Source organism: Rattus norvegicus, chromosome 15, assembly GCF_021556685.1.
Source record: "Rattus norvegicus strain SHRSP/BbbUtx chromosome 15, alternate assembly SHRSP_T2T, whole genome shotgun sequence".
NCBI classification, from domain to species: domain Eukaryota; kingdom Metazoa; phylum Chordata; class Mammalia; order Rodentia; family Muridae; genus Rattus; species Rattus norvegicus.
The window spans coordinates 101,354,105-101,381,307 of record NC_141548.1 but is presented as its reverse complement, the minus strand read 5'-3'; the positions used below and the strand labels follow the sequence as shown (position 1 = coordinate 101,381,307).

Here is a 27,203-nt window from a genome sequence, read left to right as displayed (position 1 = left end):
GCTCGGTAGAATCGTGCGCGCGCGCGCGCACACACACACACACACACACACACACACACACACACACACACTACGTAATTAATCAAGACGTTCGTATTCTCCTCTCTCCTGCACAGCCCTTGATGTGTACACATGCTAACAGGTGAGACTTCCAAAGGATAAGACTCTTTCACAACCACAGCGCACTGATACTCTCTCCTCTGTCCAGTAAGCAGCAACAAGACTGCCAGTCAAGACCCGTTCAGCTGATCCGCTTCTGAGCACACCAATCGGCCCCCTCTGCTGTGAGAATGTACCTCTGCCGACCCCTGGCCACCTGTCTTCCCAGCTTTCAGTTTCAGATCTTAGATCTGTAGGGTCTGCTCCTCCCTTCCCCCCCATAGACCTGGGGGAGGGGGGCTCCACCTCTCTTGCCCCTTATTCTTCTGTGGGATAGGGGACCCCCAGAACCGTAAGTTGGAAGCAGCCCAGCCCCTGGTATTGTAGACTGCGATCGTACTTTGAGATAAGGCCTCTAATATAGGTAATTAAGAGTGAATTAGCCGATTGGGATAAACTTTAACTCAGTAAGGCTAGTGGCCAGACTTCCTCTTCATGTTTGTGGAGACTCCATACAGCGGACATTTACGTGGATGCTGGGAGGCAGAGTGGATCACGCCAAGACACGGGGAGAAACCGCACCTAACAGGAAGTGGAGGCCTCAGAGGTACCAGTTCAGATGCTATCTTCTTCTTGCCTTCCCGGCTTCTACAACTGGGAGGGGGTGATTTTTCTCTTCGTTTGCGGCCGCTTATTCTGTCGTTCACGGTAGCCGGGGAGGATGAATGGAATCTACACTGTTGTGGATTAATATGAAGGAAGAAAGTGCTCTCTTCCGGGGACAAGCAGTCTGGGCATTCTAAGTAAATGACAGCTTTTGAACTCGGGTCACTGTTATTGTTGGTCTTGGTCCCCCGGCACCCGGTGGGGTGTGTCTTTGTCATGAGGCTGCCCAGTGTATGCTTCTGTGTTCTTCCAGCCTGTGAACCAACAAGGGCTCATACTCTGGATTTTCTCTTCCCTATGCACATGTCCCAGACTGCTTTGCTTTGGGGGAAAACCCCAGGCGAGTCCTTGGGGTATCCGATATTTGCAGTGACGAAAGAGGAGACTCCATTGTTCTCCTTGGCTGCCTCCAAGTCCTCTCTCCTCTGCTGCTTTAAGTATGATGAGTACTTGTTTTTCCTGAAAGTGTTTGTAAAGGGGAGGTTAGTCCCTTGGATTAAGCCAAAACGGGATCTTTCTTCTTCCCTCTGTTGGGTGAATGGCTGAACACTTCTCCTAACAACTGCCCAGCTAAGTAAGATGAAGGCCTTTGAAGGGAAATCCCACGAAGGCGTCTCATCCTCACAGCTCCTTGGGAGGGATTCCGTACTGGAGAGGAGGAGTCACATTTTCTAAGAGCCCCTTTCCGGAAGGATAAGGTGCAACCGGAAGGGATCCTACAGAGCGGCTAGCTTAGGGGCATTGGAGAGGGAATTAATGGCCTTGGATTTCTGGGAATTGACTTTTTTTTTTTTTTAAGGGCATAGCAAGGCTCATAAGTGTCAACTAGTACTGAGGGTTATCAGGATGTGGGAAAGGCGGCAGCCGTGAGGGTGTTTTGATGGTCCCTTTGAACCCTGGCTGGCAAACTTTAGATGACCCCGAAGCCATTTTGAGTCCTTGTGGAAGGCTGCCAGATGCCAAGTGATTTAGGGTCTCCAGGAAACAACGCTCAGTGTGCATCTCATTCCGTCCCTCTCTGGTAGGTGGGCAGCATTTCCTGGTAAGCACTTCAAGGGAAAGAGTAGGCTGAAGTAGAATGAGAATTTTAAGGACAGCAGTAGCAAGGGTGGTGACTGGAGTGTCCTTCCTGAGGAGTTATTTGGAGTCTTAGGCAAGAAACAGCCTGGCCCTGCGTGTCCTGCAGCTTCCGAGGAACTGCACTGGCAAATGTCAGCCCAGACGTCCTCCCTGGGTTCCCTCTGCCTTCTCGGCCACAGGCATCTCTTGGCTCTGTTCTTGAGTTGTTTTTTTTTTTTTTTTTTTTCTTCCTTCATGGCCAGCAAATTGACCCATGTACCAACATCCACAAAAACCCACGTCCACTGAGGCTGTCGGGCTTTAGATTGTGGGTCACCTTTTCTCTAAGTCCGAGGTTTCTTACCTCTCATCTATCCTTAGCCATTCTGACCCCGCAGGACTGGCTTCTGAGATGAGATCTGCAAGGGATCCAGACCTCACAGGCAGCCTTCCTCAGAGAAGGGATCGTGCCATCCATAACCTGGTTGGTGGTTTGCCGTGGGCAGCAGTATTCTGTCTCCAGCTGAGGGCACTAGGCACAGACAGTGGGTTGCCAAGAGCAGCAGCCTGAACTGAAGGAGTGGGCGGGGCTGTCCAGTCCTCATCCTCAGCTCCTCAAAGTCTGAGGCCAGGAGAGAGACACGCTTCCCAGTGGGCCTCAGTCACAGTCTGTACAGTCAGGAAACGGCTTCCTGACGGGTGTGGTGGTTTACTGTGTGCAAACTGTGCTTTCCTGCCCCGAGTCCCCCCGAAATGCAATTCCTGAAGCATACGGACCACACTGCACAAACAGTCTGCTTGCTGTTCAGGCCAAACTCCGTTTCTCACACGTTGCCAGATTCTTAAGAGATTTGGCTTCTGTTTTGACGGAAGGGGGAAGGGTCAGTGCTTTCTGTACCCGAGTCTCCTATGGGTCTGTGTTCTTATGTAATGGTTGTGTGTGTGTGTGTGTGTGTGTGTGTGTGTGTGGGGTGTGTGTGTGTGTGTGTGTCCATGTGTGCCAGCATGCCTCTGTGTGTGTGTGTGTGTCTGTGTGTGTGTGTGTGTGTGTGTGTGTGTTTGTGTTAGGGAGTAAACCTATGGATTTGTGAATACTGAAAGAGTATCCAGCCATTGAGCTACACCCCAACCTTTACTCATCCTTTTAAAAGGAAGTGGTCACTGTGACAGCTTCTCTCCCCTTGCTCCTTCCCCACAAAGGAGGAAGATAATCCTACCCTGATTGACCATGAAATCCTAGGACCATGGGATGTATAGTTATCTGAAATGAGAGCTCACCTCCCTCCCTCCCTCCCTCCCTCCCTCCCTCCCTCCCTCCCTCCCTCCCTCCCTCCCTCCTCACTGGGTCTTCTAGGCTGGCCATGAGCTTGATGTGTACCTCAATCTGGCCTTGACCTGATCCTTTTGCCTTCACCTCCTAACTGCTGGGGTTAAAGGTTAAAGGTGTGGACTGGCAACCCAATTTCACATACTCTAGTAAAAATCCTTCTTTTACTCCAACCAGGCAGCTCAGGTGTACTTGGGAGTATCCTTGTCAAAATCCTCCCCTTCCCCACCTTGGTTTTGGGGCTTGCACACGCAGCTGCGGACAAGATAATGTAAATATTTGATACGCTTTGCTAGGATTAGCAATAAGTGGCAACTTACTGCTGTCTTCACTGTTGAGCAGGTCTCCTCAAAAGTGAACTATAACTACCGCCTTTTTACACAGGATGATGGCGGTAACGCCGCAAAGGAGAGCGTGTTGCCTTTTCCCTTCTGTCTTCGGGTTCACCTATAGCTTGTCCTTGGTGTGGGTCAGACTTTCAGTCTATAATACCTCACTATTTACAGCAGACATCTGAATCGGTCAGTCGTGAAGGTCAGCGGAACATGGGGGCGGTGGTGGGGTTGTTGACAGGTACCTAAGACTTCCACTTGTGGTTCAGTTCAGGAGGCCACACCTGTCTCCTGAAGACCCGGGTGGGAGGGTAGGGGGTGGGGAGGTGGGTGATGGAGGTGGTTGGGGGATAGGGGGAGGAGTTTGGTCAGTGATTAGAAGTAAGTAGCTAGCTTTAGAGACTGGAGGCAGTGCAAACACTTTGCACAGCCAAACTCAGGGGAATTGCCCAGTGTCCAGGTTTCAAAGACACCCCGAGAGGCTGGGAGGCCTCTGGGATAGCAGGTCTCTGCGTTCTTTGTTAGCTGAACCTCCTGATTGTTGGGGTGACATGTCTGGTGTCAACACGTGACTCTGTCCTGCTGTGGGCAGTATGAGAGAGTGGACCTGAGACTCTTGAAGCCTTAGGTATCCGCTCACGAGGCAGAGTCCGGCCGTGGATTCTGATGTTAGGAATCTGGGATCAAAAAGAAGGAGTCCACACTCCAGTGCAAGTTTCTAGTCAAGGCTGGCTGTACTGTTCTTGATCAAGAGGGTATTCTCTGGAGGGCAAATGCATACAGACACTACGTGCATTTAGATCTTATCCTAATGCAGGTCTCGCCTGACATTTCCCCTTTGGCTGGGGTCCAACACAGTCAGGTCGTCTGAAAAAACTGCACACAGGTAATGAAGGAAGGGGAAGGGAGTGTGTGTGTGTGTGTGTGTGTGTGTGTATGGCCATTACAGCACATCTCCATTAAGTAAAGTAAGTGTGTGTGTGTATGCGTGCATGGCTATTACAACACATCTCCCATTAAAAAAAGTAAATGTGTGTGTATGCACATGCGAGTGTATGTGTGTGTGTCTGTGTGTGTGTGTCTGTATATGTGTGCCTGTGTGTGTGCATGGCTATTAAAACACATCTCGCATTAAAAAAAATAAGTGTGTGTGTATGCGCATTTGAGTGTGTGTGTTAGTTAGTCCAGGGCAGTGTGTGTGTGTTAGTGTGTTGGTCTTCCTACGGGGTTTCCATCCCCTTCAGTTCCTTCCATACTTCCCCTAACTCTCCCACAGGGGTCCCTGACCTCAGTCAGTCCAACGGTTGGCTGTGAGTATATGCAGCTGTCTCAGTCAGCTGCTGGTAGTGGCCTGGAATAGAGTCTTCACCTCTCAGGTGACTATTCATCCTGCAGCGTGGATGAACGTCGAGGGAAGTCGTGTTTGATATTTTTATGCAGGGCCTGGTTCCCCTTGCTTCTCCCAGCTCCTCCCCACCCCCTCCTTTGGGACAGCTTGATGAACTGTACCAAACACATTCAGACCTCAAAGGACTTCGTGACAATGAGGTGGAACCCAGGGCTCCTGCTCTCCGTGCTGTCTTTGATTGGAACAGCTTATCATACAGGGAGCCCTGTCTCTTGCCGTCTAAGCTATCTGACTCCCCTCTTGTGACTCCCCGTCGGTTTACTGTGTGTGGCTGTTAACTGTGTTTTAGAACTTGTCTTAAGCCTGGCTGTCTTCAGCATCCTGGAATGGGCGTTGCATAGAGACCGTAATCTGTGGTCTAGAACCTTTGGGAAGAGCCTTTCACATGGTAAATACTTAAGGCGTCAATGTTATGAAATGTTATGATTCCAGCTTTCTGCCTTCAGATTCCTGGAGGAGAAATTGAGATGCTAGTTACCTGTTATCCTGTGCTGTGTGTGTGGGGCAGCTGGGGTCCTATCCTAGGGGTCAGGAAAAAGTGCCCATCTGACTTTGGCCAATGGGACACAGAGTAGGTAGTAATGTTGGTTAGGGATGGGTGGGTGTCTTCCACAGTTCTTGTCCCAGGCGGGTGGGGGTAGGGCAGGGGGCTGCACCTGTGGTGTCCTCCTCCTCTTTCCAGTAAGGCACAGGCATGTTGACCAGAATCCCAGCTAGAGTTTCCTCTGGATTACCTTGGGGATGACATTCAGAAAGCCATCTTTAGTTGGTGGTGGGATGGTGGGGACTAGGCAAGCCGGCCTGGGGATGACAGCCCCCAGCATGAGTCAAGGTCTCCTTCACTCCATTGCTTCTGTCTGGCAGGCCATGCATGAGTCAAGGTCTTCATTCCATTGCTTCTGCCTGGCAGACCCTGTTTGTGTCTTTTTCATTTGCTTCAGTTTTTCCGCCTCTGTGAGCAGTTGTGGTTCCAGGGAATATTTTACAGTGAAATTGGAGAAGGCATCGTCACTGCTGCTGCTGTTGTTGTTGTTGTTATTGTTATTTTAGTGAAAGCCACTTCAGAAAATGCGCCGAAATTCACTGTAGAGTTTTTCTTTTCTCTTTATTTCCCACCACATAAACCCTTTAGGAGACTGCCAGAGGGGAGACTTGTCAAGGGTTTTTCTGTTCTCTGAATCTGCAGCTATTCTGGCCAAGGGTTGGTCTGTCTGTAACTGCCCCGATGCTTCAAAGCGTGAACTGGCCGGGCTGGAATTTTCCTCAGTTCTGCCTCACTGACACAGGGCTGCCCACCTAGAAAAGCCTGTGGTTTGTGATTTTCCCTCCCCTCTAACACCAGATGATGGAAACGCTGGGCTGTAAGTGGATTCTCACGACTGTGCACAGAGTGGGGTGTCCAGAGCCTGTATTTGAGGTACAGTTGTCTCTGGTTGTCAGAGCATTGGTAACAAAGCGCCTTCCAGGTCCGGAGTCCTGGTCTAGGCCAGAGAGGAAGTGTACTTGGCTATGGGAGAGCGCAGCTAATCTGCGTGGAGAATGGGTGTCATGTTCTAAGCTAGCGTGAGGACGGGTGGGGGTTTGGGCGGGCACCTTCAGGTTTGTCGTGGTGCAGGTGAGAACCTGACAGGCTCTGCTTCCTGCTTCCAGAGCTTGAGCAAGCTCGGCTGTGCCCCACAGAGAATCCCCAGAATCCAAACTCAGATCAGCGCTTAGCTCTTTAGCCACTTGGCTTTTCTCCTAAGAGTGCAGCGTGGTATCGTAAAAATTGAAAACGTAGGCCCAATGACACTAACAGCAATTTTTCATGCTTGTAGCTAACCCATAGTGTACAGAACCAAGCACTCTTCTCCTCTAGGCCTTCTGCCATTTTCTAAAAAAAAAAAAAAAAAAAAAAAAAAAAAAAAAAGATTCTGAATTCTAGGGTGGCGTAGGCTGGAGGCCAAAGTCTCGGAGTCAAAAATGGTCTTGTGGGAACTGGAAGATTAAAATCTAAAAGGGCGTCTGGTGGAACGCAGACTCTGAGCTGGGGTCCTCAGCACTGTGGGAAGAGCAAGTTGTCCTGTGCTCCTCTATGTGACGGACACTCCAGCCAGGTTAGTACTTCCCAGTTGCAAAGCAAATGACCAGCTTACAGGGGAGAGAGTTTACTTGCGGTTCCTGCTTCAGCCGGTTAAGGAAGGCTACCACCATCATGGCTGGGAGCATGGCGGCAGGCCGACAGGCTCAGCCCTGTGGCCGTCGCAGAGAGCTTGCATCTTGATCCCCAAGTCTGAGGCCGAGAGAACTAACCGGGGATGGCGTGGGCTTTGGAAACCTCAAAGCCGTTCCTAGTGGCACACATCCTCCAAGGAGGCTACACCTCCTTACCTTTCTTTAACAGATGCGTCAACTGGAGACCAGGTACGCAAATGTATGAGCCAATGGGGGGTGGGGGATGGTTCTTACTCAAGCCATCGTGTGAGTCTATCCGAGGAAGCCAAGGAGAGGCCAGGAGATAAAGTCTCAGGGGTTTAGAGACACAGTGCAGAGCCACCGGGTGACACCAGTGTGATGGAAAGGGAGGGGTGTAGGTTATGCCTGTGGTCGAATTTCCAGGGCAGGACAGAAAGGGGAGCAGAACAGGTTAGGATTGGCTAGTGGCATTCTTGTAAGCTAACCAGGAGAGCCCCCTGTTTGCCTAGCATCTGGCTCTGGGACAATTCATGTAGAGGGACACTGCTTCCTAGGGTGGACAGGCCATGCAGAAGTGGTTCCTGTTGGATCTTCGCTGTCTCCGAGAGCTGGCTCGCTCCATCGTGGTCGGCCTCTGCCCAGCTGGAAAAGGATTTAAGATACTAGAACATCATCATTGTGCAGGAAACAGAAATGCTAAGTGGAGCAATGTTTCTGATGCATCACGATTGGCAGGGCAGCCCGGTGGCCCAGGCAGAGGAGAAAGTCACCTGGACAAAACTGTGGAGCTGAAGCGGGCATCTTAGGATTCAGCCGGAACCAGGAGGAGGACGTGGGGAGTCCATGGTGCTCAGTCAGGTCTGGCCATGCAGTTGAAGAAAGTTCACCAAAAGGCTGCCCCGAGATCTTTGCTGCCCTTCTGTAGGGTTTTGATGGCACAACCATGAGGCTGCCCACTGGATGGAAGCCAGGAGCCCTGCCCCAACCCTAGCTATGTTCACCATGCTGCTGCTGTAGGAAGCCTGGGATGTCAAATCTGATGAACGTAACCAAAAGGGAAAGGCCCAGTTCTGGCGTATGGACCCCCAGTTTTGGCTGGGTTTTGTGGAGATTCCAAGTAACTAGGGACCTTGCTTAAACTTTTGCATAAGATATAACTTTTGAATTTGGAGGAAAATCAGTCGCCATAAATAAGTACTTTATACAATTTTATAACCAAATGCCCTTTTTACCCCTGAGGCTTTTGGAGATATTAACTTAGTAGGGTTTCAAGTTTGTGTGTGTGTGTGTGTGTGTGTGTGTGTGTGTGTGTGAGAGAGAGAGAGAGAGAGAGAGAGAGAGAGAGTGTGTGTGTGTGTGTGTGTGTGTTAGAGTTAGTTTGTGGCTTTAAGTAGCAAGAATTTTTTTTTCCTCCATCTTTATTAACTTGGGTATTTCCTGGTTTTTGGGCCAACATCCCCCTAACCTCTCCTCCCCTTCTATATGGGTGTTCCCATCCCAACCCTCCCCCCATTGCCGCCCTCCCCCCATAGACTAGTTCACTGGGGGTTCAGTCTTAGCAGGACCCGGGGCTTCCTCTTCCACTGGTGCTCTTACTAGGCTATTCATTGCTACCTATGAGGTCAGAGTCCAGGGTCAGTCCATGTATAGTCTTTAGGTAGTGGCTTAGTCCCTGGAAGCTCTGGTTGCTTGGTATTGTTGTTCATATGGGGTCTCAAGCCCCTTCAAGCTCTTCCAGTCCTTTCTCTGATTCCTTCAACGGGGGTCCCGTTCTCAGTTCAGTGGTTTGCTGCTGGCATTCACCTATGTATTTGCTGTATTCTGGCCGTGTCTCTCAGGAGAGATCTACATCCGGCTCCTGTCAGTCTGCACTTCTTTGCTTCATCCATCTTGTCTAATTGGATGGCTGTATATGTATGGGCCACATGTGGGGCAGACTCTGAATGGGTGTTCCTTCTGCCTCTGTTCTACACTTTGCCTCCCTATTCCCTGCCAAGGGTATTCTTGTTCCCCTTTTAAAGAAGGAGTAAAACATCCGAACTTTGGTCATCCTTCTTGAGTTTCATGTGTTCTGTAAGGAGGAAGAATTTAGGTGGGCTAGGCACATGCTCTCTTCTACACTAGAAGCTTTGGAAAACGAAAACTGCCAAAAACTATTAGTCCCCTCACAGACTTTGTGCCTCATGAAAATTGGAGAGAGGCTGGGCTAGAATTCACGTTGACTCTGAAACTCATGGTCGCTCAAACACAGACTGTGCTGTCAAGTGCTTCCTTATCTCAGTCCTGTGGAAGTTATTTTTCTGGGTGGGGGGAAGTGAGTCAGGGTTTCTTTTTGTAGCTCTGCTTGTCCTGGAACTTACTATGTAGAAGAGGCTGGCCTCTAACTCACAGAGATCCACCTGCCTCTGCCTGGGTAGTGGGATTAAAAGTGTGTGTCACGGTGCCTGGCCAGGGAGCGTTGTGCATAAGTCCCCAGAGCAGAATAGATTACATGGCTTGGGCACGTTGTAAATCTATTTTATCTTTGAATAATTGACCATTGCAAATGCATCATACCCAAAGAGGTTATCTGTATATACCCAAAGTAGTTAGCTGTTTGAGTAGCCTGAGACCTTCCCCCCAAGGAGTTACCTCATGCACCTGAGTCATGCTTGCATATACTGGTAATTTCGATTACTGATGGATGCAGTTGGTAGGTAGAGGCGTACAAGCAGTGTTCTTGGGCGAGAAGGACTTCCTGGACAGAGGTCAGCTGGGTTTTCAAGCTGTCAGTGAACCAAGGCCTTGAAAACCTGCTCCCTTCTTCCACTTCTATGTGCTGTCTTATCCCACCATGGTGTGTACTCCGCTTCTGTTAGGACCAGTGCCTGCTGTGGGAGTAGGAACATGAAGTTGAGTAGACCAGATGGTTCCAGTTCAAAGCAGAGCTCCTCAAGGTATTTATGAGAGAGCTATTACCAGTCATTATGTGCTAACTGATAAATTTGGGCAAATGGGGGTGTAACATTAATAAACAGAGACTGCTCATCTACGGAGGGCTAAAGGGATGCAAATCGTCTTGAGGATCTGTAGACTAATAATCTCTTACACTGAGCGGTGGCCTGGAAGAAGAAGCAACCTTCATGTAGTGGGGGTGGGGGGGCTGGGTGGCTGGGTGGGCAGGGATGCGTGGGGGGCTATGTGAGCCGACAGCCAATACTGCATCTGCTTTCTTGTGCCCCCGCCTTTCAGGCCAGTATCTCAGTGCTGTGGCTGCGGTGGCCTTTGGGGATCTGTTGACAGCCGGGTGTGTGGCTCGGTGTGCGAGATACCGTATTAGATAGTGCTCAGCCAATCCCTATCAGATTGCACGTTAGATCAACTCGAGGCTGTCTCCAGATTCATTTGCTTGCCGCTCTCAAGTTAGCACAGACCCAAGTTAAACTCAGCGTAGGTCAAGAGAAGAAGAGGCAACTGGTCCTTTCTGGTTGGATCCTCCGCCCGACCCCCGTATTTTTTGTTCATTCTCCGGTGAAATAGGCCCAGAGGAACTTCGGTGGCGGCTCTGCCTCTGGTCACGGACCTAGAGAGTGGTTCTTCCCTGAGTCCTGGGAGAAATAGGGAGGCTTCAGATCTAACAACCGCACACTGACCCACAATCATCGATGAAATCTCTGGGGAACTGAAGGGCTGGGGGGTTGGGAGCGGAGGGGCAGGACCCAGACCCACTCCCGTTGTTGTCCGTCTAGACAGAGCTGTCGATGCTTTCTTCTGAGGGCAGGAAGAGGGAAGGGTAGAGACGTGCTCATGGTGGATATGTCTAAGTCTTCCGTGCCGTGGGGATCTCACCTATCTGCAAGGGTGCTCAGAGGAGGTTGGATGGTGAGGCGGGAACTAAGGGGATTGAAGGAGGAGCCGGCCGAGCTCAGTTGAGGCTGAGGCGTGCTTGCCTATTGGTCCACCTTAGAGCACAACACCAACTGAAAGATGGGAAAACGTAACAGCCACTGTGGATGAGTGACACACTGCATTAGATTTGTTCCCATGGATGACTCCAGTATTAGCGCTTGCGTTACCGGCTTCATAGAAAGCTCAAGGCCTATTGTTTGCCTAGTGTGAAGACCATACAAGTGGGGTTTTCCTCCCCATCTTCCCTCTTCCCTTCCTTCCTGTCTGCTTTTGGCGGTAGGAATGACAAGTACGTATGCAGTTGGGCGAGCAGAGCAGTCTAACCAAGTCCCAAGTAGCCTCCTCTGAGCATCAACCATGGTCGGCTCCCGGCCAGTCTTGTGCGTTCTCCATCCCGCTCTCTTCCTCACTTGGAGACTTGTACATGTGTGTGTACTTGGTCGAAAGCATCGTGACTGGGATCGTAATCGTAAAGGGACGCTAGGACCTTGATTGGTCGTCTCCACGAGTACTGGAGGGCATGCTTCGCTGTGATCAGATACGCACTGTTAGCCACGAACGCCACACCGTCTGTCTTCTCACTCTCTGTGAGTCTGTGTGAGTGTGTGGGTGCACACCTGTGTGTGAGTGTGTGTGCCAGCCAGATGTTGACATTAGGTGTCTTCTTCTATCCCTCTCCACCTTAGTTTTTGAGGTAGTGTCTCTGAACAAATAACACATTCAGGTGGACAGCAATTCTCAGAGTTTCTTCTGTCTCGGTTTATAGGTACATAATGCTGTGTAGGATGTGTGTGTGTGTGCGCGCGTATATGTGTGTGTGTATGTGTATGTCTGTGTATATATGTGTGTGTGCATGTATATATGTGTGTGTATATGTGTGTATGTGTATGTATGTGTATGTGTGTGTATGTCTATGTGTGTATATATGTGTGTGTGCATGTATATATATGTGTGTGTATGTGTATGTGTGTGTATGTCTATGTATGTATATATGTGTGTGTGCATGTATATATATGTGTGTGTATGTGTGTATGTGTGTGTATGTGTGTGTGTATGTGTGTGTATGTGTGTGTATGTGTATGTGTGTGTGTATGTGTGTTTGTGTGTGTATATGTGTGTATATATGTGTGTGTATATATGTGTGTGTGTATATGTGTGTGTATGTGTGTGTATATATGTGTGTGTGTGTGTGTGTTGTGCCTCCCTCCACCGAGTGGGTCGGAGGGATTAAATCAGATTGTTGGCTTGCTGGCAGGTGTCTTTACTTGCTGGGCCATCTTGCTGGCACAGGTTGGACCAGCTGTGACTAACCAACCACCTCAGTGTGACTTTCTCACCTGTACAACTTGCTGTCTTCTTGATCTCAGACCCACAGACTAGAATCCCAGCAAGAGGGGGGATCTGGCTTTACAGCTCATGGGCTACACAGATGTGTTCTTACAGATTAAAAGTCAAAGTCCCTGTCTGAACGTTAGAGAGCATGGCCACAAAGTGGGAGGAGGGAGATTTCAAACCGTGTCTTTTCCTCATGGTGCTGGCATCGGAAGTGCTGGGAGGGACAGTGATGGCTGGTGGGCACGTCGCTGACACCTGCGGTCTTATATTTGACTGGGGTGCATATTGTGAAGCCACGAGGGGAAGAAGCCGTCAGAGTAGAGGAGCCGAGGCCATCGGTACCTTGAGAAGTCAGTGGGAAGCCAACAGATCCCAGAGTTGATTGGAACTTCACAGGGTCCTGCCTCAGGCTGCTTCAAGCCTGTCTTCCTTTCAGAACGTTGGGGTCCCAAAGACACCCTCATTTCTGACCCACTGAATATAAATTGAAGACCTCCTATCTATGACCCGTTTGGGTTCAATAACAACGTCTCACAGGACTCAGGAAAGTGCTGTACACAGAACTGATTTTTTTTCTACAGCATGTGCATACTGGTGGAAATCAGTCAAAGGGGAGGTCTTAGAGGGCCGGGTCTGGCAGGGTCCCAGATGCACAGCTTTCTTGTCCTATCCCATGAGTTGGGATTTGCCACTTTCTGGACATACTAACTGCTGGCACATTGTTGTCTGATGATACTCAGAGTGTTGCCAACCGAGAAAGCTCATAAAAGCTCGGGCTTTCTTCTCGGGCTTTCTTCCCAGGCGTGATTGATGTGCACACGGGTCATGAGAGCCATCTCAGACTCTGTGCCCCCTCAGCTCCGGAGCCTGGCAATGCTCGTCAATACATGATTTGTTTTTCTGGGGCAGCTTCCATCTGGTATAAACTTTCCAGGGGACCTAATGTGAGTCACCTTGTTAGCATAAACCATCAGACCCCGTGACCTGGGAAATTCCTAAGACTTAGTAAAACTAGGGTCGAAGTCCAGCTAAATTCTTTATTGCCTAAGTTCCCTTCCTCCCACCCCTGCCTTCTAGATTCCCCTCCCTGCCCCCCAACCCACCCTCACCCCTGAAGCCCTCTCCACTGACTTGGAAAGCATTCTAGAGTCAGGTTGGAAAAACTAGGGGTAGAGTCCTGAGCAGCCACAGAGTTCAGGCGACAAACGCTGGCTCATAGCCCCTGGCCAAAGGGTTGATGCTCCATCTCCTGGTGGAATGAGGCACTCTGGGTATGCCGTCAGGACTTGTAGCTCAGTCCCCCGCTGTCTGGGTGAGAACCTGCAGCGCATCTCGCATGAGCTGTACGGCCCTGGACAAACCATCTTCTGTGAGCCACTTCCCTCCTTCGTGGAAATATAAACTGTGGCCTTCAATCAAGCTTCCTGTGGCTGTCACATGAAGTGACCACACACTTGATGGTTTTAAGATTTATTTATCTTATGCATTTGACCACACTGTCCTTGACACTCCAGAAGAGGGCATCAGATCCAATTACAGAGGGTCGTGAGCCACCCTGTGGTTGCTGGGAATTGAACTCAGGGCCTTTTGGGAGAGCAGCCAGTGCTCTTAACCTCTGAGCCATCTCTCCAGCCCCCACTTGATGGTTTAAGACCACAGAGATTTCTACACAGTCCTGGGGCCCAGGCATCTGCAGTTGAGGCATAGGCAGGCAATGCTCCCTCTAGAGACCCCGAGGGAGAATTGTCCTGACGGAGTCCGTGCAGCTTCTGGCACTGGCGATTGTTAGCTTTCTTCATTGTCTTCAGACAGCTAAACTGTAGCAGTGAGTTTGGGCTACACCATTTTTTTTGGCTCCCGGCAGATCACACTTTTGCACACCTACCCAGGAGCTATCTGGAAGAGATGCGCACATGCAAACTAATTTTTAAATGCCTTGGCTACCTCAAAGGCTGGGCACTCCTAAACCTTCCCCTGCCACTCCAGACCCAATGGGGAAGTGGGCACTGACCACCCGAGTTCTTAACTGACTCGTTGGCTTTATCTCCTGTTGCTCCTCTGTTCTTCATGGCCATCTCTCCTTTTCCTCCCCACTGCGTCCCAACCCTGGAAACTCTAAGCGTCCCACCCTGTGCCCCTTTGCTCAGCCGTTGGTCGTTGACATCTTTATTGATTGATCAAAAGCCAATCGATTACAAGGACTTTTATTTAGCATTTGGATACACGGGTTCCTGATTAAATCAAAACACCAGAACCAATCTGCAACAGTCCGCTGAGCCCCTCCCCAACCCGTGAGGGCATTTTCACCATGTGCCTGGCGTTTTTGTGAATGCCACCTACGTTTCTCAGGAAGCCGGGAATGGAGGGGCTTGCTGAAGAGAGAAGTCAGAGGTCCTGAAGGAGCTGGAACTGAAGCACCCATTCAAGGGAAGAGAGCAACCTACCCTCAATGTGGGCGTGCAGAACCAGTGCTTGGGGGATACAATGTCTAGCCTTTTCTGGAAAAGGGGAACGCACTCTTATAAGACATCGCAGTCACTGTGGTATTGTACCTGAATGAGTTAAAAACCCTGTGTGTAGGCAATTATAGCAGCTTTATTCATGGCTGCCAAACTTGGAAGCAAGCAGGGTGCTTAGGTGGCGGGTATCCATACACAGCCGCTAGGTCTGGAGTCGGATCCCGGGGTAAGGAGACACTCTGGACAAAGGACCCAGAGCTGCGTAATTTGAATACATGCTACTAACAGAGAAGTCAGTCAGGAGAGGGGAGATCCTTCAGGGGCCTGACTCCGAGATTCTGGGTAGAGTCAAACAAAGATGAGTATCACCCAGGGTAGGGAGTAAAGGGATGAAAAATCCAAACAGGGACTTGGGGACATGAAAATAATTTTGTGACTCTGATGTGGCGGATAGACATCGTTACTTGGGTGTCTGAGCTTAGAATCTATGGCATTCTGAAGTCAGCTGTTGGAGGCTGCGACACACACACACACACACACACACACACACACACACACACACACACACACAGAGCCCACCCTGGTCACCTATGGTAGGAGGCAGACCGCTCCGGAGTTTAAAGAATGGGCAAGGCTGTGTCTGTATGGGGCTTTGGGACACTAGGTTTTGCCCAGTTCTGCTGTGAACCCCAAAGCACTCTAAAACCTAAAAGGAAAAAAAAGGTGGAAGCCTACAGGGCGGGGATGGACCCAGGCATATCGAGGCATGCTGTTATAGGCGTAAGTTGGTGACCAGATTGGCTGTGAGGTGGGGACCTTGCCCTGACTAGAAAAGCCGGTTGGGGCCTCTGCAAGTACACATCACTCCAGTTCACCTGAGCACACGCATGTCTACTTCCCATAGGGTGACTGCACTTGTCCAGCCTGCAGTAGGGATCCCTTTAATTAGACAAAAGTGAATCACTTGCAATCCATTCTCCTAGCCCATGTAAAGCTTGGGCTCAAACCCCAGTGCACAAACCCCAGTGAGGGGCATCAGATGCCCACATCCCTCCCTCTGTCCCTCCCTCTGTCCCTCCCTCCCTCCTTTCCTCCTTCCCTTCCTCCTCTCTTCTTTCCTCCCTCCCTCCTCTCCTCCCTCCCTTCCTCCTCTCTTCTTTCCTCCCTCCCTCCCTCTGTCCCTCCCTCCCCTTCCCCTCCCTCCGTTCCTCCCTCCCTCCAGGCTCTTTGAGCTTGGGAGCCAGAGCCAAGTCACACCTTATGGGGAATCAGGTTTGATCATTTGGAAGAAAGTGTTTGGTTCCAAGAGGCAGTGCTAGACAGCTTCTCAGGGTCGATACAGCATTCTCGGCAGCCCAGCAAGGATCTAGGTGACATCTGAGACTTGCACTGCCTTGCAGGTGGCCTCAGATGAGCTATTAAGATTAGGGTGCCCCTGCTTCTTAGAACACCTTCTGGTCATTTGAAGGGACTGGCTCTCTTGTCCCATCCTAATCATGTGACTCCAGCTGCCGGAATGGGATTATGTGATTCTTCATTTTCCCTGGTGAAGTGCTTTTTCAAAGGAGATGGGGACGTTTGTCTATTTGTCCCCTCGCAGTGCTGTTCTTGGAGTTGGTGAAGAGGTGATGAGGGGAGGCCAAGAAGCTGTGAACAGCATGGACTCACTCTTGGGAGGGAAGGGAAGCTAGGAGACCCAGATGAGGCTGCAGGCCAGACCTCCTGGATGGGACAATGTCTTTACCTGGTTCCGTTTGTTTTTCTTGGCTCCCTTGAAGTGAGTGAGAATCTTTGAGTACCACTCATTCCCACCATGACATACGTTTCCCTAACAGGCCAAAATCACCCGAGCCAACCAGCTGTGTATGAAAGCATCTGAGTAGCATGTAGCATGTAGCATGTAGCATGTAGCATGTGAGGATCCACAGGAAGCAGGATGTGGAGGATGCAGGGGCTGGGACATCAGTTAGGAGGGAAATGGCACTTGCTTATTCTAATACACACCAGGCAGGAGGCCTTTTGGGAATGGAATAACTTTGAGCTTAGTTTTGTTTGCTTGAGACAGGGTAGCCCTAGCTGGACTTGAACTTGCTATATTTAAGATGACCTTGAATGTGCTGGGATTACAAGCACACCACAGCCCTTAACAACCGTGTTTTGAGAATGTTTTGGGAAAGATAGCAGCTTGGTAGATGCCTCATGTATATGTTTAATGTGGTTTAGGCATGACCCCGGGTCCAGGGAGGCCAAGCTCTGACCTGCACTGAGATCGCACAGTCACACTTGTCCCTACCACACACTGACACCTGTGCAGAGAGAGTGCTGGAGTGCAGTGCAGGGAGATTGAGGTGAACTGGAAGGAGTCCAGCGTGCTAGGCTCTCCCAGCCAGGCCACCGGGAACTTAGTGATGATGGAGGCCCTGGGGAACTTGGAGGATATCGTTTGGTTATTCTGTTGCTTACTGGATAGTCATGAGGTCAGAGCCAGCTAACTCGAATGCCAGAGGAGAAGCCAATGTCAGTGGTTTGCCCCAGCTCTTCTCTGGCAACATTTAGTCACTGACCAACTAGGAAATAAACTTCTGCATGCCAGTTCCTCATTTCACCTTCTTGCTGTTTCCAGGCTGGGGGATTCATCCGTTATTCACGTCTGTCACCCACGCTTGTTCTAGCCTGTACCACAGACTGCTAATGGGTTATGAGTGGAAATAAATCAAAACCGAGAACTTGCAGAGAGTCTGGGAGAATCTGAATGCGTGCCCAGGGTGGTCTAGGTTTGGGACTTGCTTACATGCTTTGGAGAAAAACATTGTCTTAAAAGGGTGAAGTTCGATAGCCTTTCAAATGTTTTCCCTGAGTGGGGAATTTAAGCATGGGTCTTTAAAGGAAAGGCTGTGCCTCAGTGGTGGGTCGGTTCTGCAGGTCTAAGTGACAGGCATTTGCAGATGGACAGTCTTGAGGAGACAGTTGGGATGGCTCTGAGGGGCAACTGGAAATAGGACATCAGTTCACCAAGAGAAAGGAAGGGAGGTTAGGCCCTATGAAGGACAGAGTTTCAAAGAACAGAAAGCAATTGACTAGGGGCACTTTAACATTCGAGGTCCTCATCTAATGCACAGGAGGAAGAATGTGAGGCATGCAGTTGCTTGTAGGAGCCAGGTGTCCTATTAATTTATTTCTAAATAAAATTAGGCCCACTGCAGGAAATTATGCATCGGTATTCTGAGAAGTTCTGTTTGCAGTGCCGTGAGAGGTAAAGTTCGATTCCGATTCTGTTAAAATCTCGGTGATACTAGCATCTCGCCCACTAAGGGGACTTAGCCCTTTCTGCGCACCTGAAGCTTTCTGTGGTGCCGTTTCTTCAAGGGAGCCGTTTCAGAGGAACGCTGAGAGGGAGAGGCAGGCTGCATGCTAAATCCTTCCACTTGTGGGGGTGTGGAGAACACAGGACGCTACCTTAGACATCCCCCTGGGAATCAGATGAGGAGCAACCGGCCACTCGGTTGGTCGCATTAGGATCTGAGGATACCAAGGTCGGGGTCAGGGCTTAAACTGTCCCTGTTACTGTAACAAATGCCTGGAGACAACCATGGAGGCGACGACCACAGAGATGACCACAGAGACAGCCTACAGAGAGAAAAGGGCTGCATCAGACCGCGGTTTTGGAGGTTCCGTTTCATAACCGTGGCTCTGTGGCGGCTCAGGACAGACACATCTGTAACAGAGGAGAAGGAGATGGAGAACAGGGGTCAAGTTTCTGACAACTCCTGCAGGCTCTGAGTAATCCAGCTCCTCCCTCCCCCTTACAGCCTCTGTCCCTGCCTGGGGACTGGGTCGTTAAGGGGCATTTAAGATCCAAAGTGCAGCCTTAAATCATTGAGATCAATGATTGATCCTTTCTCTTTTCTGCTTTGTCGTTTCCAGGTGGGCAAGGTTTGGGCAGGGGTGTGAGGTCTCCATTGTTCGACGTGTCAGCAACCTCTCAAGTCATTATAGTGTGTGTATGTGTGTGCACGTATAGGTGCTGTGCGTGTGTGTACAGGGCAGCTTTGTGAAATTACTTCTCACTTTTCACGTTTGGGTGGGTTCTGGGGCTCAAACTCCATTGTTAGGGTTCAAGAGTTTTTATTACTGGAGCCATCTCCTTGGTCCAGAAATAAATCTCTCTCTCTGTCTCTCTGTCTGTCTCTGTCTCTGTCTCTCAGATGTGAAACTGTCAAAGACTCGGCCATTCTCTTTACTCGGGCTGCAGTGGAAGTGTAACACCCTAGGTGTCTTCACTCCTCGTGTACATTCTTGTTTACCTGTGGCTCTGACCATTCGCTATCTTTACCGGGTGAACCCAGACATGCTTCCCTTGGTGGAGAAGACACCACTGGGGCTCAGGATCAGGAACAGAGGCAATGTTCCCTCCCAGAGCTGGTCTTTTCTAATGTTGACTTCAACGGTTAGGGGTGGCGTGGGGGACTTTTTCTTTGTAACGGACTGTAATTGTTAGGCTTATTAGCCTTGACTTCTGAAAGAAGCATGAAATCTCAGACTGGTTCACCAGAGAGGGAACAGCACTGATTGAACAACGATCAAGTGTCTGCAGCCGCCCAACCCTAACTCGGGGAGCCACATGTCAGTGGCTGCCGAGTAATGGAATAATATTTTAGTTATGTCATAGTTAGATGCAAAACAGGGAGGAGAAGGGAAGAGAGGTGGAAATGGCTTTCAGGTTCCTAAGGAGGAAGAAAAGAGGATTTGCTGGCTCGTGGGGAGGTCAGTGTTTGTTTCTTCTACCTGTTTGCATGGTAAATGTGAAGTTCACGGACATCGAGTATTTGAGTCCGGGTGATGGAGAAAGCATCATAGACCGTTTCCTAGGACACTGAACTTCTGACTTGGCATTCCTTCTCTCTCTAGCACATTGAGGAAGCAGTTTTCAGAACCTCTTAAACTTTCAGGAAAAGCAACAGAAGCAGCAGCAGCAACAACAACGACACCAGATTCAAAAAAGGCCCATGCTCTTATGTAAACTCATTTATGGAGTTGCCCTCCTGCTGTCTGGAAGTGATGCTGAGGGCTGCGGTGATGGACTGTAGACCATCATCCTGTTCCTCTGAGCTGACGGCTGGCTGCCTGCGTTTGAAGTGCAGCAAGATATGTTAGGTTGACCCTCCGGCGAAGCACACTTCAGGCCGCCGCTCAGAATGGTGTGGCCCTCTGTCTTCTACAAGGTCTCATCCATTCAGCAGCTGGGGGTAGCATGCTGGGAGCTCTGGAGTCAACCATGGGTCATCTAACAGGGGCCTGGTATTGTTGACTAAATTCTCTCAGAGGTGAATTCTCTGAATGAAGGCACCCTTTGACCATGTATAATCACCCATTGCTTAACTAGGGAGTATTCTGAGAAATCGTCCCGAGGAAGTTTGGTCACTCAGAACCTTGCGAGTGCTTACACAAATCAAAATGGCCAATGGTACCACTTGGTGTTATATATATGTATCTTAGGGATTGCCATTGCATAGCCAGTTACTGCCCACCAGAATGTCCTTATGTTGCACGTGACCACATACGACTTATCACGCAGATGATCTTATCCCGGTGTGCTTTCCTTGATGGCAAATTAAACCATGCTTCTCAGCCTGGGTTTTTGAGATTTGGGTAGTGAGAGAGCCTGGAAGAATCAACCTGTGGTATCTTCTGAAGAAAACGTTGAGTCTGTGTTGAGTTTATATATTTAATATTGCTCCCTCTTTATAATGTTCCTACATACGATACGAATGTCCATCTATTGGACTTGGTTTTCAGTGACTTCCTACTTCATGGGGCTCAGCTCTTGAATTTGAACTTGGGACCTGTATATGCTAAAGAGTCATTTGACTACTTATCTATACCCCCAAGACGCGTTCTTGACTAGTACTGCATTTCTTCTCCAAGCTGTTTTTTTACCCGCTGATTGAAAACAAAACTGACCACAAACCAGATCAAGCCCTTTTAAGCCTAAAAAAATGCTAATGTATTCCACTTAGAGGTACGGACTGGAAAATACCTGATGTTCTACTGAAAGAAAGGGCTCAGGCATGTAGGTGGCATCTCAGACACGTCTGGGGAGCCCACCTACATTGAACCAGGGCTTGCAAGGTGACAAGTGTTCTGAGAACCGCTTGGGGAGGGTGCTAAGAGAGAGGTGAGCTGGTTGGTCTTTCTCAGTGATCTCCCAGAATCGCCTGGATGGACGAGTCAGGGGCATCGGTGTTTTTGGAACCCCAAGTTTACCTCAGAAGCCCTTGTAATGTCTGCTCCAGTGTGGGGTAGCTGCCATAGCTCCCAGTCAAAGGTCTGTGCCTTTGGAATGTGCTGAGCGAGTTGTGTGGAAGTTGACTGCACACCTTGTTCCCTGGAGCTGCTGAGTGCTCACGTCTACAAAAACCCCTGAGCAGCGGCTCCATCGAGGGGGAGCTTCCCAGGGTATGCAGTCCCCTGTGAAGCCTGCCTACTGAAGGGAGACAAGAGGAAAGACATTCGCTGGAGTCAGTAATCTCATCTACCAAAGCGTTCTAGAAGAATCCACATTTCATTGCCCAAGAGAGACACACGCATATTTCTTGGGCTTCTGAAGCTTCTCCACAAAAGATGGTAGATTGCTTCTTCGAGCAGGGGTAGGGGACGATGCTGGGGGGAGGCTTGAGCTCTCTCAGATGCACGGTTAGATCATGACGTGGCTTGACACTTGTCTCTGGAACATCTATTCATAGCCACACCCTAGAGGATCTTCAGCATCTTCTAATGTCTTTCCATTTGCCCAAGGCCGAGGTAGATAGATAGATGGATGGATGGATGGATAGATAGATAGATGATAGATAGATGATGGATAGGTAGATAGATAGATAGATGATGGATAGGTAGATGATAGATAAATAGGTAGATAGATATGGAGATAGACAGATAGATAAAGATTATAGATGGATAGATAGACAGAGAAAGAGACAGACAAAGAGACAGAGAGACAGAAGGAGACAGCGACAGAGACACAGAGAGAGACAGAAAGACAGAAGGAGACAGAGACACAGAGAGAGACAGAGAGACAGAGACAGAGATAGAGAGACAAAGAAAGAGAGACTGACGCACAGAGACAGACAGAGAAAGAGACAGAGAACATTTGCTGGTTAGCAGCCGTGTAGCCAGAAAGCAGCTACATCTATGTAGACTAAGGCTGGAGGGTTTCTAGCCAAAGCACATTTAGTCCTCTTACTAGAGAGTGCTTTTCAGGGCACTGTCGCCAGCCAGCTCTAGTGCCAAGGACCTAAGTTTAGAATAACTGTAGAATAAAGGACCAAGCAGGTTAGTGGTAAGTCTCACGGATACACACACACACACACACACACACACACACACACACACACACACTCACACACACACACACACACTCACTCACTCACTCACTCACAGACTCATACACACACTCTTATACACATTCACACTCACACTGAAACTCACACACACACTCTCATACACGCTCAAACACACACACACACACTCACTCACTCACTCACTCACAGACTCATACACACACTCTTATACACATTCACACTCACACTGAAACTCACACACACACTCTCATACACGCTCAAACACACACACACACACTCACTCACTCACTCACTCACTCACAGACTCATACACACACTCTTATACACATTCACACTCACACTGAAACTCACACACACACTCTCATACACGCTCAAACACACACACACACACACACTCACTCACTCACAGACTCATACACACACTCTTATACACATTCACACTCACACTGAAACTCACACACACACTCTCATACACGCTCAAACACACACACACACACACACACACACACAAGTGTGTATCTATATACTAGGGGAAGATAGTTGACACCTAGAGATATGTAGTCATAGGTCACAGAGGTCCTGAACTGGTAGAAGTAGAGAGACCATGGCAGAAGCCGGTATTAAGAAATCAAGATATGCTGTCTCGAAGTCCAGGGTGCTCTCACTGACCGCCTCCATGGTTTCCCCGTGTGTAGGACGAAATTGGGGGAGTCAGGGGGAGCGAGCGCGTACAGGTTGTGTGTGTTAAGAGAGACTTAACCTCTCTCGGTCTTCGTACATTTAAAATATGGAGGTTGACAAGACCCGCAGCAATGAGAGTCTACTTAAACGCAAGTGGGCGGTTCCGAGTATGTCATCCCTTTGCGTCTTTGACAGGTGGCTCAACCCGTTGTTTAAAGCTGGACATAAGCGGAGATTGGAAGAAGATGACATGTTTTCAGTGCTTCCAGAAGATCGCTCAAAGCACCTTGGAGAGGAGTTGCAAGGGTAAGCGGAAGCAGCGTGAGGAGGTGAAGCCTGAGTGTACGGTTGGAGGAGGTCTGGCCTCTTCCTGGGCCCCCTGCTCACAGGATGGCTTGGAGGAGGTCTGGCCTCTTCCTGGGCCCCCTGCTCACAGGATGGCTTGGAGGAGGTCTGGCCTCTTCCTGGGCCCCTTGCTCACAGGATGGCTTGGAGGAGGTCTGGCCTCTTCCTGAGCCCCTTGCTCACAGGATGGCTTGGAGGAGGTCTGGCCTCTTCCTGGGCCCCTTGCTCACAGGATGGCTTGGAGGAGGTCTGGCCTCTTCCTGGGCCCCCTGCTCACAGGATGGCTTGGAGGAGGTCTGGCCTCTTCCTGGGCCCCCTGCTCACAGGATGGCTTGGAGGAGGTCTGGCCTCTTCCTGGGCCCCCTGCTCACAGGATGGCTTGGAGGAGGTCTGGCCTCTTCCTGGGCCCCCTGCTCACAGGATGGCTTGGAGGAGGTCTGGCCTCTTCCTGGGCCCCTTGCTCACAGGATGGCTTGGAGGAGGTCTGGCCTCTTCCTGGGCCCCTTGCTCACAGGATGGCTTGCTGGGTCCCTTGCTTTGCGCCAGGCCTTCTGGAACTTGATTCTCTCAACGTCGCACGCCTCTCGTCAGGTTGCCCTGGCTTGGTCTGACTCAGTGACCTGGGGAAAGAACGCCTGTGTTGGGGCTCCATCGTTATTGATGCCTGAGATCTGTCCCTGGGGTGGTTTCACCAGAGCAGGAACCTGCCTCCTCTGACTGCCAGGGTTCTTGTAATCCAGCAGAGCTCGGCAGTGACCTGTCCCCTGAGATGTTCCCCCTCGAGGTCTACTTTTCTGGTGCAACAGAGTCTGCCTCACACATCTTTCTGGGTCCCTCGGGACAATTAGCCAGTGTTTGTGCAGCCTCGGCAGAGTAACCCCGTCATAAACACTCGCCTGTCCTTCTGTCCTTCCGTTTTACTCAAGGGCAGTCACACTGTGCCTGACTCTGCTTTTGTCTTTCTGCAGGTACTGGGATAAAGAAGTTCTGCGAGCCAAGAAGGACGCTCGGAAGCCTTCCTTAACGAAGGCAATCGTGAAGTGTTACTGGAAATCTTACCTGATTTTGGGAATTTTTACGTTAATTGAGGTAAACGTTAGTTCCATCCTGGCTGCTGTCCCTGAGTGGGTGGACCAGGAGGAGGCGTGCTAGCTGTCGGTCATTGTTGAAGTGAGTGGGGACCAACAGGTGGAAGCAGGAAGATGAGTTTTGAAAGTGTGTTGAGCTCGGAGAGGAAGCCTGATGAAGCTCATTATCACATGTCTTTGGAATGGGTGATGCTTAGGTGAAGACATCGCCCTTTCTTCTAGCTAATTAAAGAGCAGTGCTGTATAGCTCAGCCGTTAAGATAGCTCATTGCTTTAGCAAACATCTGGAGTTCAGTTGCCAGCACCTACATGGTGGCTCACAACCCTCCCCGTGTCCAGTTCAAGGGGAGACTGTGCCGTCTTCTGACTTCTGACGGGCTCCACCATAGATGCACGCAATACACGCAGATTACACGCAGGTACACACAGATGCGCACAAAGTAAATAGATCTTCAACAAATGTCTGAAGCCCAGTGAGTGTCACAGGCAGCCGACAGTGCTTTGCCCTACACTGGCGTTCGAAGCTGCGAGTGTACCTTGTCCTCTTTGATGTTCTTGAGGAGACACGTCCTGTGGTTTAGAGGAAGTATATTTTGATCAGAGCCCAGAATCACCAGTGCCCAACAAGTAATTGTTAACTTCACCATGCCAAATCTGATTAATGCCTTCCTGGGAGGGTATCGTCAACTTTCCCTTCCCAGGTAAACAAGTCGTGGTGCCATGTGCCTGGGCTAGCTGTGGTGTCCCAGAGGCTAGAACTCACTGGAGCCCAGGAGTCACTCCCCCTCCTGCCAATGGCTGGGCACTGAGAGCTGAAACTGCCCTGGCCTTGGGCTAGCTTAAACTCTTGTGACCTCCTATACCATTCACCCTGGGTTCTTGTTCTTGTTGTGGAGTTGATTGCTGGTCTGAAGTTGAGTTTTGGTAGCGTGGACTTAGAGCTACAGTGCTCATCCACCGATAAACCAAAGACGGAAAGCCAGGAGTCCTTGCAGGGTCATCCGTTAGGTCAGAAGGTCGGATGCCTAGGGGGCGGTGCCTGTGCTAGCCAGTGGCCTGCTGGAGGGAATCCCGAGAGCCTGGCCATCTCGGTACTGTTATCCCTACGCTTAAGGTCAAGCAGAAGCCACTTGGGACGGTAGAGTTACAGGACGGGTGTAAACTTCCAGACATGGATGCTGGGATCTGAACTCAGGTCCTCTGGAAGGGCAGCAAGCCCTCTTGATCACCGTGCCATCCCTGGTACCTCGTAATGGCTTAAGAATGTTGGAGGCCTCGCAAGGGGTCGGGCATCCTATCTGTGGAAGTTGCAGTTCTGGGGAAGGGTGGCTTTTGGTGCAGTGGGGTGGAAGCTGTCCCAAGTGCCTTTGGTGGGGTGAGGTGAGGTGACCATCCGATGCAAACAGGAGATCGGGCTCTTACTGAGCGTGCTCCGTGCAAGTTGAAGGGCCCGGGGTTCTGCTCCATGGCCTTGGAGAAAGGTAACGGGTGCACTTGGTTCCAGAGATTGACCTCCTCGAGATTACAGAGGTGACACTGCCCTCATTCCAGGCGGTGAGTGCTCTCTTTGAGAGGGCAGCGTCCACTGCGCGGGGCTGCTTTTAGCTTGGAGAAAGGTAACCTTGTGATGCAGACTATCGGGTGCTGCCCCGTGTCCTCTTCTCCCTCAGGGTAGTCAGACCCACTGTGTCCCCGGCTGGACTAGAGGGAGGGAAGCTTAGCCAGGCAGGGGGTGGGGGGTGCAGGCAGGATCTCGGTCAGCAGTGCCCTGACACACCCGAGGAACAGCTTTGGAGAAGTGGTTCAGTGGATTGGAGGGAACAAAGGTTATTCAGACCTTTGGGGGTGGTGAGTAGGGACTATCTGGATGAGCGTGCATCTTTAGCTGGGGCTTGGGTGCTGAGGATGCCTCATTTGCATAAGGAGGAATTCCTGGTGCAGCTGGACACGACCTTATAAGGGGAAAGGACGTTTAACCCTGGTTATGTGAGCTCCTCAGGTGAGGCAAAGAAGGGGGTACAGGAGGATGTGCACCGGGGCATGCAGGCCGGGGTTGGAGTGGGGAATCCTGCTCCTGCTAATTACAGGGTGTCTGCTAAGTGTCTCAGGACCCAGGGGCCTCAGGGTGGCTTCCCATAGGTGAGCCATTCCTCGTTCCCTTGCTCTGTAAACAGGTAATTTCCATATTGAAAGCAGCATGCTCCTGAAGCACCCCGAGTCTGGGTCTGTCCCTAACTCGTGGCTGTCCATGGTGTCAAAGGCCGTCCTCCCTTTAGGTGGAGCCCCATATGCTTACCCAGCTGTCATTTCACAGTGAGTGTGGGTCCTGCCTAGTAGGGCTGGGGGACATAGAGGTACAGAGGTGCAGGCAGCAGCAGCTGTGAGAGAGGACAGCTCTCCCCAAGTGATGTCAGTTTTGCTCTAGCATTCTTTGGTGTTACTAGCACTAGTTTTCATTACTCAACAGTGTGCTGGCTAATTTTATGTTAACTTGACACAGCTAGCTTCTTCTGAAAGAAGGGCCCCTCGAGTGAGAATTCCTCCATAAGTTCCGTCCATAGGGCATTTTCTTAGTTAGGGATTAATGTGGGAGGGCCCAGGCCATTGTCCAGGCTGCCATGCCTGGGCCTGTAGCCCTGAGCTCTGTGAGAACTCAGATGGAGGAAGCCAGGAACGCAAGCCAGTAAGCAGCACCCCTCCATGGCCTCTGCATCAGCTCCTGCCTCCAGGTTCCTTCCCTGTTTGAGTTCCTGTCCTGACTTCCTTCAGTGATGGAGTCCATGGAAATGTGAGCCAAGTAAACCCTTTCCTCCCCAAGTTGCTTCTGGTCATTCATCGCAGCCATGGTCACCCTGGCTAGGACAAGCGCCACTCAGTAACGGCAATGGAGTATTTCCCAGTCAGGGTAGTGGTCATAACAGTATTACTCGGACCCACGTTCCGTGCAGTACGGTAGTTTAGTAATAACAGAAGACCCTTGAAA

At 50.3% G+C, this 27,203-nt stretch overlaps 1 protein-coding gene across 2 annotated transcripts in view; it reads left to right on the top strand.

The window, feature by feature from the left end:
* The window catches only part of Abcc4 (ATP binding cassette subfamily C member 4), a 234,972-nt gene that overhangs the window by 19,523 nt on the left and 188,246 nt on the right, over positions 1-27,203 (top strand). For both annotated transcript variants that reach the window (XM_087584853.1, NM_133411.1), the window contains 2 exon segments: positions 22,983-23,093; positions 24,101-24,221. In XM_087584853.1, coding sequence (XP_087440979.1) covers positions 22,983-23,093; positions 24,101-24,221 — 232 coding nt within the window.